Source organism: Lepidochelys kempii, chromosome 11, assembly GCF_965140265.1.
Source record: "Lepidochelys kempii isolate rLepKem1 chromosome 11, rLepKem1.hap2, whole genome shotgun sequence".
Lineage (NCBI taxonomy): Eukaryota > Metazoa > Chordata > Testudines > Cheloniidae > Lepidochelys > Lepidochelys kempii.
The window spans coordinates 68,013,699-68,029,510 of NC_133266.1; the positions used below are offsets into that span (position 1 = coordinate 68,013,699).

At 43.4% G+C, this 15,812-nt stretch overlaps 1 protein-coding gene across 1 annotated transcript in view; it reads right to left on the reverse strand.

Annotated features, from left to right (window-relative positions):
- ABCA12 (ATP binding cassette subfamily A member 12) overlaps positions 1 to 15,812 on the reverse strand; it is a 90,400-nt gene that overhangs the window by 48,076 nt on the left and 26,512 nt on the right. Inside the window, exons 13-20 of the mRNA XM_073306733.1 lie at positions 13,823 to 14,002; positions 12,288 to 12,603; positions 9,149 to 9,263; positions 7,153 to 7,482; positions 5,910 to 5,979; positions 5,679 to 5,813; positions 4,288 to 4,434; positions 505 to 691 (exon numbers count right to left, since the gene is read on the reverse strand). Of these exons, the coding sequence (XP_073162834.1) occupies positions 505 to 691; positions 4,288 to 4,434; positions 5,679 to 5,813; positions 5,910 to 5,979; positions 7,153 to 7,482; positions 9,149 to 9,263; positions 12,288 to 12,603; positions 13,823 to 14,002 (1,480 nt within the window). The remainder of the gene's footprint in view (positions 1 to 504; positions 692 to 4,287; positions 4,435 to 5,678; positions 5,814 to 5,909; positions 5,980 to 7,152; positions 7,483 to 9,148; positions 9,264 to 12,287; positions 12,604 to 13,822; positions 14,003 to 15,812) is intronic.

Here is a 15,812-nt window from a genome sequence, read left to right on the forward strand (position 1 = left end):
CAGCCCAGCAGACTCATTTGCTTTTCATTTAAATACGCAGCCATTAAGCTTCTTCCCAATACTGCTGCAGCCTGGGATATGAGCCAATCAACCGCTGCTTTTGGGAGCAAGTTGCCATGGGCACCAAAGTGCCATGGAACTTGCAGTCACTGCTGTGCTATATAATATTATAGGAATTCCATTAGATTAGGACGCACCCAATGACTATTATGGCTTTTAATTCTGTTTCCTCGATATCAGGAGAGATCACTTTCCCCTGTTAAAATGCTCTAAACCAGTACGGTCAGACTCCAAAGTAGAAAAACACCCTTATCTATCACAGGGGGGATGGACAAGGGGCAAGGTACACCATGTACGATAATTACAAAAAGACCAAATCAAAGAAGACATCTTATCCAGACCTTATAACACTGAGAACTCCCATTTGTTCTTTCACTCATCCCCACTCGCAACACAGACCCATTTGACGCAGCGTCTAATAACCACTCTTCAAGAGAGACATACATTGTCGTTGTTTTTCCAGCTCCATTGTGCCCCAGCAAGGAGGTGATGTTTTCTTCATAGAAGTTCAGGCTGAGGTTCTCAACGGCAGCTTTGGAGCCATAGGTCTTTGTTATTCCATGAAGAGAGACTCCCACGGTGAGGTTGGGGGGTTCAGGCTCGAGGTTAGGAGGAAGGGCACTTTTGACATCTAAAAAAAGAACCAGAAGAGATAACTTATGACTTTATATATGTGGCTATGGACCTTTTTATCGAGAAAAGGTATAGGGCTTTTTATAAAGAACAGTAAAGAGAAATACATTCTTGTCAGCTGAAAACTTGGGAACATTCCCTGGTATTTGCATCATTTTTGAACTTTCCAATATTTCTCCCTCTAACTTCCTACAGCTTCAAACTTCCATGATTGTATGTGGTGCTGTAGATGTGTTGGTCCTATCACCCCACACTGGAACCCATACAGGGTATCATTGAACAATTACAACCCCTACTCGATGGGGACTACATCTTAAAAGACATCTTTCCCGAAGCCCCTCTTCTGGCCTTCAAACAACCTTCAGCCTCTCCAGACTCATCATCAGAAGCAAGCTTCCCAGAGACCAGCACACAGCAACTCAAAGCAGCACCAGACCCTGCCAGAACAACAGATGCCAAACCTGCAGACATAGCTCCACTGCTATGATGATCAATACCCTCCCGCAACAAACCTTTCAAGGTCCATGGGTCCTACACATGCCTATCGCCACATATGATGTACCTCATCCAGTGCACTAAATGTCCCACTACCAACGATGTGGGTGAAACCAGACAATCACTGCACTCTCCAATGAACTCTCACAGGAAAATGAGAAAAGAAAAAACACCCTGTCACCTGGGCTGAACATTTCTCACAAAACTATCACTCTATATCGGACCTCTCAGTCCTCGTCCTCAAAGGAAACCTGCACAGCACCTTCAAAGGACGAGCCTGGGAGCTTACATTCATTACTCTGCTAGACACTAAAAATCACGGGCTGAACAGAGGCACTAGTGGATTTATGGCTTATTACAGCAATCTACAATCCACACAACCGCCCCTCCCCAACCTCCCGACAAGCTGCCTTTTCCTCACACCCTTTCCTTTCCTCCCTGTGACTGGAGGGTTGTCAATTGGCCGTTTCACCTTGAATGGCCCCTGGAAATGTGTGTGAACTACTTATGTTAAATAATCTGTTCCATCTTGTGTTTAGCTGTGACACTCGGAGTACATTTCCCAGACCCGATGAAGAGCTCTGTGTAGCTCGAAAGCTTGTCTCTCTCACCACCAGAAGTTGTTCCAATAAAAGATCTTACCTCCTCTACCTTGTCTCTCTACAGCTTATAACAACACATACCAGTAAAAATTAATCAGTTTATAAGTGGCCCCATGCCCATGCCACCTAACGCAAATAATGCTCAATAAATACACAACTGTCTGAGGAGGGAGGGTGTGTCGAGCGGCAGGGTACTTAACTGGGAGTCAAGACACCCGGGGCGGCACATTTGTATAATTTTTGGTGGTGCCCAGAATAGGTCTAAGTACCTAAAAGAAAAAAGAAGGGTCCGAGGTGGAAAGGCAGGGTCAGGGTCAGCCTGCCCTGGCCCTAGAAGGGGGTCACTAGGACCCTGCGGCAGCAGTTGATGCCCGGAGCCAGCACAGCAGAGCACAGGGTGGAGCTGCAGGGGGCAACCACCAGCTTGAGACAGGGATGCTCCGGGGTCCAGGGGAGGCGCCCGGGGCAGCAAGTGGGGTCCGGGAGACACTTGGAGGAGATGCGTGGGGGCAGCAGGTGGGGCTGGGAGAGAGACCTGGCCCCAAACATTGGTGGAGCTGGGCCCCTGGGCCCTGAATATTGCTGGAGCCTGGGCACCATGGGCCCATGTAACTCGCCGCCCCTGCCTGGGCTCTATTCATGGTTTGATGACTGACCTGTCCATGACCTTGCTCAAGACACTTCCACTACTTCTCTCCCCCCGCCCACCTCCCTTTGTCTGTCTTGTCTGTTTTGTCTGTTTGAAGGGTGAGCTCCTTCGGACCAGGACTGTCTCTCATTAGGCCTCGCTGGGGGTGGGGGAGCAATCGTGGTTGGGGCCTCTAGGCACTTTTTTGTAAAAATTAATTATTATCATTAGTAGTAATAATGATGCTAATTTAACTGTCTGCATTGTACTCTCATTATTTTAGCTGCTGCTATTCCTGTTCATATTATAAAAAGCCATTATTTGAAATAATAAGCACTTTATGAACACGAGAAGCATTATATAAGAACGAAGCGTTTAACCCGTCTTCACTAATCAATCAGTTTGTTCAACACCCCTATCAGGAAGGTAGGGAAGGGTTACAGTGCTAAACACATTGTACAAACAAGGAAACTGAGGCTCTCTCTAAACTAGCACTCTTATTGGTAAAACTTTTGTCGGTCGGGGGTGTGAAAAAAACACCCCCAGGCAACGTAATTTTCACCGACAGGCGCACCGGTGTGTACAGAGCTGTGTCGGTGGGAGACGCTTTCCCACCGACATAGCTACCGCCGCTCATTGGGGGTGGTTTAATTCAATTATATATTAAATTAATGAAGCTCTCTCCCATTGGCACAGAGCGGCTACATGGGAAACCATACAGTGGCACAGCTGCAGCGATAGAGCTGCGCTGTTGTAAGGCTTCCAGTGTAGACACAGCCTCACAAAGAGCTGAAGTGACTTGCCCTAGGCCCCAGAGGGAGTAAAAGCGAGGACTAAAACTCAGCAGATCCTGGCTCTGTGCTCAGATGCTTCTGAAGAAGACAAACTAAAGAAATTTATGTTACAAACTGATTAAAAAGAAACAGACATGGAATTATGTCCTGCCATCCTTAATCCCTTGCCACTTGTCTGAGATAACGCCTTAGGTCCTGATCCTGAAAACACTTGCTACAAAGCATAGTGAGAATAGTCTAACTGGTTTTCATATGATTTCTCAAGGCAGTAAGCACTAGGCTTGATAGCAGTTGTGGGATTGGATCCATCACTCCCTGACGTCAATGTAAGGGGTTTTTTGTTAAGCTTGTAGTTAACTAAATAATATTAGCTCAGCTTTCCAGAATTGAAGGTATTCCCTAAAACACGCATAGGGCATGCTAAAAATACCAAGCAAACCGTGACAGGTTGCAGAATAGCAGCCATGTTAGTCTGTATTCGCAAAAAGAAAGGGAAGACTTGTAGCACCTTAGAGACTAATCAATTTATTTGAGCATAAGCTTTCGTGAGCATCCAATGAAGTGAGCTGTAGCTCACGAAAGCTTACGCTCAAATAAATTCGTTAGCCTCTATGGTGCCACAAGTACTCCCTTTCTTCAAGCAAACCATATTTATGTACCTTAGGTAAACCTAGCAAGCTTTTAAATACAGGCATCCCTTTTGTCAAAGGCAAACCTGCATTTGCATGCCCAAACTAGGTAACTGCACCCTTCTAAGATTGCATGGGCCAGTGTCAAGTTTGCACATAGACATGGCAGAGCGGGTGTACTTAACCCGGTCATTCTGGTTTTAGATAAGGAAAGGTTTCAGAGTTATCCCTTACATTTAACAACTGGGCTACCACTGCAACCAGCAATCTCTCCAGTACAGGAATGGACTTGTTAAGTATTTAACAAGTCCATTCCTGTACTGTCCATTCCTCTGGACAAACATTGCCTACACACGACATGGCGCCCCCGTTGTAAACTTAGCTTCATATAGCGCTTGCCGGGGTTACCATCATTAACAATTCTAGTAGGCACGTACACATCTTACTGGCGAATGCAGCCTCTTTTCTGAGCAAGAGTTTGGTGAAGAGGAGTCCGCATCTCTTCTCATTCCATAATGGTCTGTCACCGTAGCTTTCGGCCCAGTAGGAGGGAAGCAATGGGAAATACCATGGGGCAGCCATGCCATATTTTCCTGCAACCATAAACAAAAGGAAAAAGGAGGAAAGAAGCAAATTGAAGTGTATGCTCGTTGACATCTTACAGAAAGTACTGGCTGCGACTGCGCACTGGTGAATAGCAAAGATAAAGTCCAGAGGAGTTTATCCTCGCCTTGATGCCCACGTGTACGATTGGTAACTCCTGTATAGGATTTTTCTCCGCTTGCATAGTAGGAAGTATTGTGTAATATATTATCCTGAGTAATTTCATAGTCAGATGGAAGGAGCACTTTACTTTTCTTCCCAGGCCCACTGTAGGTGTCTGTACACTGATAGACCATTTCACCAGCCAGGGAAGGGAAACAAACACCACATCCAAGTCCTTTAAAGCCCCTTGCCTCAGGGCATGAGTTATTGTGTGAAATGAAAGGAGCCGTAGGACACAAAATAAAACAACTCCACTGACAAACATCGGCACCGACTTCTGTTCCCACTGGTGGGTGCTTGATCCCCCTCTGCCCCCACCCCTGCCCCCATTCCAACCCCTTCCCCAAAGTCCCTGCCCCAACTCTGCCCCCTCCCTGCCCCTATTCCGACTCCTTCCCCAATCCCTGCCCCGGCCTCACCTCTTCCCTGTCTCCTCCCCTGAGCGCGCCATGTTCCCGCTCCTTCCCTCCCTCCCCACCCCCGGAGCAGCCAAACAGCTGTTTGGTAGCGGCCAGGGGGAAGCGCTGGGAGGTAGGTGGAGGAGCGGGGACATGGCATGCTCAAGGGAGGAGGGGGGGGGAGAGGAGCTTGGCTGCCAGTGGGTGCAGAGCACCCACTAATTTTTCCCCGTGAGTGCTCCAGCCCAAGAGCACCCACGGAGTCGGCTCCTATGCTGACAAATACTGGCTACATCCCCAAAGGCTTTTCCCTGGCTTCCATCAGCCAGGGGAAAAGATACGCAGCCTTTCCCAGCACAGCTTCTTATATAGCCCACCTAGCCATGTGACCGGCAGGGACCCCCTAACCCTTTCTGGGCTGCTGCGTCACCCTGTCACAGTTTCATTACACCTCTCAGATACCCAGTCACAACTGGAACCCAGGGACACCCCCTAAGCTATTACTGTGTGTCACATACAATTAAAAAGCAAATCACGCCTCCTTGATCTACAAGTGGAGGGCGCTGCCGAGGACAGATCTACCCACTCCCATGAATTCTGGAATCCGCCAGGGCTGATTTATAATTTTCAAGGGAGACTGTGTGGCAGTCGCCTGTAATACTTGGCATTCTTACCTGGGAAAACATTCCTAATGTACCAGCCCAGAATGAAATAGATGAAAGAGTCTATCAGAATTAGCCAGCACATCCAGCCAAAAGAAGTATTGTCGCCAGACATGGGTGAGCTATACATATTGTCCCATTGCAGGCCTGTAGTAAAGATATAGAGAATATAGTGTGAAATATGTTGATGAAGTATCACCGTCATGAAGGAGTAAAACTTAGTTTCATATGTCCCCTACTTACCTATGCCCTGTTCCTCATAACGAGCAATGTACTGACTTGCATAACTGAATGCAGTTGGGGACAACAGGCTCTGTGGAACAAATTGGAAAACAAAATTACTGAAGAATTCACAAAAAAACCTTCACTGGGCCTGATCCAGTGGCCAGAGATGTGGCAGCAAATCTTTCCCCTGACTTCAGTGAGCACTGGATCAAACACATTATTGATAAAATTTTCAGTGGTGGTCTCTAAAAGTGCCCCTATGATTTTGCATATGCAGTTGCTTCTTTGTGCAAAAACATGCATTTGTACACAAAAATCAGACAGTTCAATATCTTACGCAAGCAGTATTCACAAAGAGAGGATTTTGGCCGATACAAAATTTTGAAAAATTGCAACTTTGCAAGTTAATCAGTCAGTCAGAATTACTTGAAGCACGGGGCAAAATTAATCCACTGAATTCTGTGGACTTATGTTTGCTCATGCAAGCAATGAATTTTGCTTTTGGGACCTAAACATCTATGATTCCAGAGAAAATTTTGTCTCCAGTCAGAGGTTTTTACTTATGAGACTAATACCTTGACTTTATACAGTCCAGGCAATGAGAAAGGTACTCCCGTATGCCAAAATGACACTAAGGCCCAGATCCTCAGGGGTATTTAGGCTCCCAATTTGAATTGAAAGCAGTGGACATTAGGAGCCTAAATGTATTTGAAGATTTGGGTGTAACTGCTTTACATTGTGGGATCCCAATGGAGTGCAGGATCTGAGGTTTCCATTGCAGGACAGAGATGCGTTAGCCAGTGAGATGTTTTGCCCCTCCTGCTAAATCCTTTTATTCCATATCTCAGTTCAGAAAGGAACTGATATCTGATCATCTTGTTTTTTCTCTTTTGGAGCAAGCATTACGTTATAATTCTTGAGGTCTGGTTTCATTGCTATGTAAAGGGGAATTTGAGGTTTGTGCAATCAACGAATTGGCAGCGCCAGGTGTAATGAAGTCAGCAACCTTCCCTTAAAGCGCTGACAGAATCCCTCATTTCTATCCATAACAGCCTTGCTAGTCTAGCTGTGGGTAGCTCTTGATCAGAACCTGGAGAATTCTACCTTGTGTCACGTTGTGCAGTGGCTTGGTGATGTCCCTAAGCAGAGTCTAGAATGAAGCCACTCAGCTCACATTCATTTGTGACCCTCGGGAGCACCAGAAGCAAATGTCTGCTGCCAGACACCCCCACCCCTTTATTTTAATGAGAAAAAAACTTACCAGCAGACTCTTCACTGAAAAGCTCAAATGATTCTCAATTACCAGCAGCACAATGAAGGGAGAAAAGGTGAGGCTGTAGATAAGGCTGCCAACCAAGGCGGCGATGTTGGTGTTGTTGAAGAAGACACTGATGAGGTAGCACATGGCTATGATGGAGAGGCTGTAGTCCATGAGGTACAGGAACAGAATCACCACATTGATTTTGGGCAGGATGTTGCCAACTTTCAGTATAATGATGAGAAACATGACTGTGATTAGAAGGAAGGTGGCGCTTTCAATGAACCAGGCAATGAAATGGCTGCTGGAGTTGACACCCATCATCTTCATGTACTATGGAAAAGAAGGCAGAAAAGGGACAGCTGTTTATTAAGAGATATTTCTGATTATATACTTGTCACTGAAATACTTCTCTCTCTTCTCACACTCTGGATAGTGCATGAAATTAGAGCATGCCCTCTCTAATATTGGCATATGCTCTACTTATAAACCAGTGTAGCCTAGCAAATTTGCATTTTCGGACTATCCTGTGTTTGCAGAACAGTCCAGTAAAAGAGTGACATGTCCCAGAAGGTATACATGGCCCCCAAAATCCAACGCAAATACTAACATTAGCCTCTCGTATAAGCCTATAGTATTCGTTGCTTTTCTAAAACATTTTGAGTATATTTTAAAAGACTATTGAGTGGTTTTACTGCAAAGACACTTTTAAAATCTCAACCAAGGACCTCATTGTAAAAGAAAAAGTCAATTTCCTCATTTCCCTCTTACCTAACACTAGAAATCTAGAGCCTCCTGGTATAAACAGACACTGCTGCAACAAAGGCTCACTCATTTACATCAGCTGTGAACCTGGCCCTCTCAGCTTTAGTAGCCTAAGAATATTATGTGCTGCAAGAGAAACCACATTTACAGCTCTTTTCTATAACTGATGCGACTGGTTACATTTCTAACAAGCCTGCCGCTACTCTGGTTCCTGTGGAAAATGGCATGAAAGCTGCGATCAATTAGATCAATCAATTAATTGGTTTTGGGTTGTTTTAAGAAAAGAACTCATGAAATTTCCTTCAATTTTTGTAAGTGTCCATTAGTTTAAGACATTTTTTGGTGATCCAGCAGCTGTTTCCATGGGAATGGTAACAGGAACAGATCTGTCTGAGTTCTTGTTGATTGCTGAGGGTTAGGCTTGCAAAAGCTCTTTGGCTCTCAAGGCTGTAGTCCATGTTCACTTTGAAAATCCAATTAAATTATGGCAGGGAAAAGAACTTCACTTTGCTTTCAATGCTATTATTTTCCCTCTGGTAGGCGCAATGAGCCAAGAGCTCTCTTTCGCAAGAGATGATGTAAAATACAACACCTGGGGCATTGTACTGGCTGGGGGCCTGCCCCAATTTCAGCCTCTCCTTTAGATACCCAGGGAACATTGTGTCTCCTGAGTTTGCAAACCCCTCCTGATCACACGGGGTATGGGTCCAATCAGGGACACAAGAGACGAGCCATGAGACTTATGTGACTAGATTGCCCTGAGCGACCTTTCAGGAAAAGTCAAGATAACAGAAGATTTGCAAGACAGTTTACACAAACAGAGCAGTTCCAGCAAACCATTGCAGCACGTTCAGAAACACAGGTTAAACTTGAACCAGGCTGTATATAAGTTGATTTTAGGTTGAACGTTTCATATAGCTGTCCCCCATTCCTCACTGAATAAAACCACTAATAACACATCGACAGCTTGTCATCCCCACCCACCTAAATGGAAACACGCAGCAGGAGTTGGTTTATTTGCAGAAACTCTGTCAGCCGCCAGCTCTCATTTTAACAAAGAAAGTAAGTGATTTCCCTTCAACTACAATTCATTCATTTCATTGACTCCATACATTTACATGTTTAACATGTGCATTTTATACATTGAAAACGGGGCTTTTAACACTTATGTTGCTCCAGTCAATGTCACATTATCTTCTAGATAGAAAATCTAGTCATAATTTCATTACTGTACCTCATATAGCCTTAGATCTTTCTCTTGAACAAGCTTTTTCACAAAAGCAGCTATAAACAGTGACCAAGCAGCCATCAGAGCAAATGGAAGAGAGTAGGTCACACTGCTTAAGAACCTGTAAAAGACAAATGCAGGATTTAGCTGAATAGAAAATGTGCTGGATTGGGATTTATGAAGAATATACTTTTCAAACTAATACTCTTTGCAGAGGAAAACCATGCTCATATTTTTAAATGTAGAGTATAATTATTAGAATAAGGGTATTTTGTACTTACATAGGACCTTCCAAACAGTTTAAAAATATTAATGAATTAACCCTTTTTACCCTGCTACCATGTAAGTATTATTCGTCTGATTTTAACCGCTGGGAAAACTGTAGCACAGAGAAATTAAGGCCAACAATTTCAAAACTGTACGCCTAAAGTTAGGCACCTAAATCCAAAGTGCTGGGAATTCATGACTCCGAATAAAGTTAGTCAATACAGTCGGCAGATAATTACCATTTCTGAAAATCGGGCTGCTTATTTCCCTGCCTACATATGGATTCAGGTGCCTGACTTGACACCCACATTTGCAAACTGTGACCCAAGTGTCTTGCCCAGTGTCAGACTGTGACAGAACTGGTATTAGAATCCACATGTATTGATCCTCATCCCTATGCGTTAGCCAGCAGACTTTCCTTCCACTCAAAAGGAAGTAGTGGTGGTAGTAAATTGAGCCTACTGTATTTGAAAACAAGATTGTTACCTGATTGATTTTCCACAGTAGATTAATTTTAAGGAACATATAGCATGTTCCCTTTCTGATGAAAAAAGCCAGTACTATTTCTGCAAAAAGTCTCAAATGAAACTATTTCAAGCGAAATTAAAATTTAATTTTGTTCTGAATTGTTTTAGTTGGAAACTCAAAGACGTCATAAAAATCAACCCACGTTCATGAAAGGTTTTGATTTAGATGAAACTGCATTTTTCAACTAAAAAGAACGTCAACCAGGTCTCCAAATTTCAGCAGTTTCCAAATGTTACGGTACAATGACATATGAGATTGCCACAACTTTGCCTGTAAAATGGTAACTAAGCGGTAGCAGTTGATGAATGTTGATTTTATAGCAGCTTCTACTGCAGCGTCATTCCACAGCTCCTGGGTATTTTAATGATTGAATGAAATTTCATCTTCTGAACTTTCCAGGTGGGGGAAAGAGAATTGTGAAGGTGAGTTGTTTTCTTGGCAGCAAGAGTGCGAGAAAAGCAGCTTACAGCTCAATAATGAGTGCCTCCAGGAAATAGTTCATCATAGTACACAATGATTTAACAATAATAATCTGTATTTTTGCTGTAAATAATTGACATATTGTCTGAACTATTCCTGACCACTTCACAGTCACAATAAGGTGGCAGACCTTTGCATGTGAATTATCCTATTGTAACCTACATTAGGAGAATACAACTCTCTCTCTCTCGGTCTCTCGGCTGATCGACCTATAAGGTTAACAAGTGCCCTACAGGATGCAGCTAGCTTTTTAGTTCAGGTGGCACAACCTCATGCTTTGAGAATGAAATGTCCTGCATTAAAAGCGGCCATACTGGGTCAGACTAAAGGTCCATCTAGCCCAGTAACCTGTCTTCTGACAGTGGCCAGTGCTAGGTGCCCCAGAGGGAATGAACAGAACAGGTCATCATCAAGGGATCCATCCCCTGTCGCCCATCCCCAGCTTCTGGCAAGCAGAGGCCAGGGACACCGTCCCTGCCCAACTCTTTTGGTCTGCCCGAGTGGAGTCAGTTATACTGCCCTCTGTAGAATGAGTGTCCAAGCCAACAGTGCAATTTGCTGAACATCCCTCACTGCTGTAAAATACATTGAAAATGGCTTTTCACACATGTGTTTACCCAGCTTGGATGCTGCCTCTGGTCCCTGTAATAATTCAGAGACATCACAGACCCAGGATCCCATTTCTTATCATAACTGTCGCACCCAGGGGCCAGATCCTCAGCTGGTATAAAGTGGCATGGCTGTATTGAAGTCAGCTGAGTTATGCTGATTTACGCCCACTGAGATCTGGCTCAAGGTGAGCAGAATCCAAAACTCCTCACTCCTGTGCCAGTCTGTTTATCAAGACTCACTCTGGTTCATACACCATTCATACTGCACCACTTGGTATAGCAGGCAGTTAACCCTGACTGCTCAGTGCACTGGAATCTCATCTGTCTCCCCTCAACATTGTTGAGAGGAGAGTTACAACCTCATCTCCTCTATAGCTCTTGCAACCCCTGAGAGAGAGAAGCATATGTAGCAGAACTGTACACTATGAATGGTGTCTAAACTGGAATTGCTGGAACAAAAAATAAATACCGCAACTTGAAGTAATATCAAGTAACTTAAAGCTCATATTTAGGCTCGTAAACTTAGGGACTTTTTTTTTCCTCAACAGATAAGCTACTATCTGCTACTCAGCTACTATCTAAGCTACTATCTGGATTTATACACCTACTGAAATAGGCCAAGACTCCTGAAGTCTAATCCCAGCTCCGCCAGTGACTCACTATGCCTCAGTTTCCCTGTCTCTAAAATGGAGGTAGTAATTTTCACCTACAGTAGTACCTATGGGAATTATGACGATTCACATATTTATAGTACAATGATGAGACAAGGCACTCTGGGTGAAATCCTCACCCCACTAGAGTCACTGGGAGTTTTGCCATTGATTTTGGTAGGGCCAGAGTCTCATCCTGGATCCTTTAAAACAACAAAATAATATTTCTTTAAATCTTCATATAGATTTTCCTTTTCTATTATGATTTTCTTTTCATGGGAGCATGGCTTTGAGGAAGCCGGTAAGTCCCAACCATTGTAATTATCCTGCTAATGTATAACACGTTCTGCAAGTCATTGTCATTGATGAGAAGTAATGGGTTTAATCAGCAGCAAGGGAGATTTAGGTTAGATATTAGGAAAAAATGTCTAGCTAGAAGGGTAGTTAAGCTCTGGAACAGGCTTCCAAGGGAGGTTGTGAAATCCCCATCACTAGAGGATTTTACGAACACTGTAGATAAACACCTCTCAGTGATGGTCTAGGTTTACTTGGTCCTGCCTCAGTGCAAGGGTATGGATTTGCTGACTTCCTGAGGGCTCATGAACTTACATGTCCTTATTGTAGCAGGGGTAGGGAGTGGCCTGGACTTGAACAGCTATTTCTTCTGGACTCTTCCCAGTCTGCAACTCAATGATTGCTCTCTCGATACTGTCCTGGATATAGATAAAGGCTCGGCTGTAGATCTGGCTCTGCGAGGTTGAATTATGTGGGCCCACGGTCCAGATCCTCTCCCTGATCCTATTTGTCGTTTGGGAAATCCTGCTGCTCATTCGGATGGTATAATTGACTAGTGGAGGAAGGGAGAGACTGTCGGGAGTTGCTCTCCTCTGTCTGTTACTGCTTGATGGTAGATTGAAAATGACACCTTGAGAAAACAAAGTGAAATTTATTTTTCAGTCAACAATGGTTGCAGTAGGATAGTGCCACGTATAAGTATCAAATCTGAACTCCTCATTTTTATAATCCTTTTGCATATTAAAACCCAACCGTCTTTTAACTGAAGAGCCTACTGCTCAGCTAGATATGCAATTTGTTGTCACTATCACGCATGTCAAAGCAGAGTTAGCTGTTGTTGCTCACACTGTATTTATGCTGACATTTCCAAAACTGACTGGTGATTCTGGGTGCCAAGAACCCACCCTCTGAAAAGCAGACCCTTTTAAGTTGTTCCTACATCAGCACTCAGTATTGGAGGTACCCAAAATCACTAGTCACTTTTGGAAAACCTTGGTTTTAGATCTAACCCGACTAGGAAAACTATAAATATTCCATATACAGATTATCAAATCTCATGTATGATAGAGGTACAAGAAATCAGTTTTAATAACTACTGATACATCACATTATTAAGGTTAGTAGAGTTTCTGTTGATAAGGGAGATGTTTTTAATGGTGGCTTGAATTATGGGATATTAAAAAAGAACAGTTTATGGGACTTTCAAGAAAGTCCTGAGCTCGCATTCCAATTCCTTTAAAAATTAAACGAAGGACACACATAAGATCCTTTCTTTTTCCCTACTTGATATGATAGCCAAATATTAATGGGCCAAATTCATCTGACTTTTACGAATGTAGTTCTCATCTGCTAATATATGTCTCCTACAATAATGGGCTACTATTTGGTTTCATTAAAGCATTTTAAGAACAGTATGATCTGCTAAAGAAAGGTGTGGTCTCTTCATATTACTTGCTTTACATATCCCTTTCCCTCTACAGGCCTATCTGGAGGACAGCTCTGTATCCTGGAGATTCACCAGGGGTTCCCAAGGTGGCTCAACAGAAGACCCTACTGGCACCTTGCCAGGATACCAAGGGCTACCTACACCTATCTGCATGAAAAGGAGCAGATTGTAGCCCACTCTCATCTGTGATAAGGAGGCATGGCCATGCAATATGTCATGGCTGATTGGCTGAAGATTGCAGGTTGAGCATTGTTTGCTGGGACCTATTGTTTTCCTAGTATAGAACTCTGGGTATAGCACTTGACTCATGAACTGCACTTTGGCTACTGCACATGATAACAGGGTAAAAAAGGGTTAATTCATTAATTACATGGGCATTTCTGTAACTGAACATGGCACTTACTTCCAAAAAGTTCATTCCTCAAAAAAAGCTCTTTAGCTACCATTTCCAGCGCCTCTCTGTTTTTTGCCACCTGAATGCGATCAAACGACACACAGGAGGATACATTTACTGCCAGGGTAGATAATGTGTTCAGTTGATTGATGATGTCAGCGTTGTTCTGCAATTCCAACCTTATATCATCTGGGGTGAGGGGGAAGGGAATGAAGCAAAAGAACCATCACTTCATTATGCTGTTACTGCTAATAACGATGGAAAAAAACAATCACACTAAACATTAATCGTAAAATATTATTCTGCATTTATCAGTGCAATGAATGCATGTGGTTGACCCAATTTTTAGGTTAATCATTTTTTACACGCTCATCAGTTTGTCTTTGGGAGAATGTCAACTATGGAATGTGACAACCATTTCAAACCAGAGGTTACTGCTAATCTGCTGTTTTTTTAAACTGTGTATGATGTTCTCCATTCGTTCCACGTCCAGTGATTTTCAGTGTAATCGCCATGTCTGCTGATCTGTTTTAGCTCAGTGGTGAACACAATCTATTTTATCCAAGCCCGTCAAGTAGGAGGTAGGTCTGCCATGGTGCTGTGTGTATTAGACCTGTTAATGCAGCCAATAAAAGTACTGCTGTCTTCTGGCTGTTGTACATTGTGACTACATAATGCAGTGTAACTAATGTGGAACAGCGGCCACAAGTATGATGGTTTTGCTGCAGTTAGGACAGGTGATTGCACCCAATAGGTGACTATTTGCACTCATTTCATTCTAAACAGCATGCTGATATGGGTTGCAATGAGCTAGACTCACTCCTGATCTACATCAGCTTCCACTCGCACAAACAAGGGCTGTGTTGGAGTCATTGTGGATAGCTCTTTGAAAACGTTCACTCAATGGGCAGTGGCAGTCAAAAAAACAAACAGAATGTTGGGAATCATTAAGAAAGGGATAGAAAATAAGACAGAAAATATCATACTGCCTCTATATAAATCCATGGTATGCCCACATCTTGAATACTGAGTGCAGATGTGGTCGCTCCATCTCAAAAAAGATATACTGAAATTGGAAAAGGTTCAGAAAAGGGCAACAAAAATTATTAGGGGTATGGGACGACTTCTGTATGAGGAGAGATTAGTAAGACTGGTACTTTTCAGCCTGAAAAAGAGACGACTAAGGGCGGGGGGGAATATGATAGAGATCTGTAAAATCATGACTGGTGTGGAGAAAGTAAATAAGAAAGTGTTATTTACTCCTCAGAACACAAGAATCAGCGGTCACCAAATAAAATTAATAGGCAGCGGGTTTAAAAAGGAAGATTTTTTTCACAGAATGCACAGTCAACCTGTGGAACTCCTTGCCAGGGGATGTTGTGAAGGCCAAGACTATAACTGGGTTCAAAAAAGAACTAGATAAGTTCATGGAGGTCCATCAATGGCTATTAGCCAGGATGGGCAGGGGTGGTGTCCCTAGCCTCTGTTTGCCAGAAGCTGGGAATAGGCGACAGGATGTATCACTTGATGATTACCTGTTCTGTTCATCTCCTCTGGGGTACCTGGCATTGGCCACTGGGCTAGATGAACATTTGGTCTGACCCAGTATCGCTGTTCTTATGTTATTAAAGTGGCTGCTACATTACTCCACTGAGGGAGTAGGGAGGAGAGGGGGACCTGAGAGACCTGAAAACTTTAAAGCAAAACTCCAGTTCTGATGTGAGTGAATTATTAAAATCACTTCCCATCAGGCTTCCAATTCACTATTTGGGTGAATAATTATGTCTGAACAGTGTCCTCTGGTGGCCAGAGGGGATTAATACAATTTACTGCAGAGATTCTCTTGCAATGTCTATTTGACTAACATTCAGGATTGGAGTCATTTAAACTAGGCCTTATGGTTTTTAAGACTATTTTTCATAAATTTTGAGGCTGGAAGGGACTATATAATGGAATGCTAACCCATATTACACTATTCAGCCATTAGGTGGCACCGTGT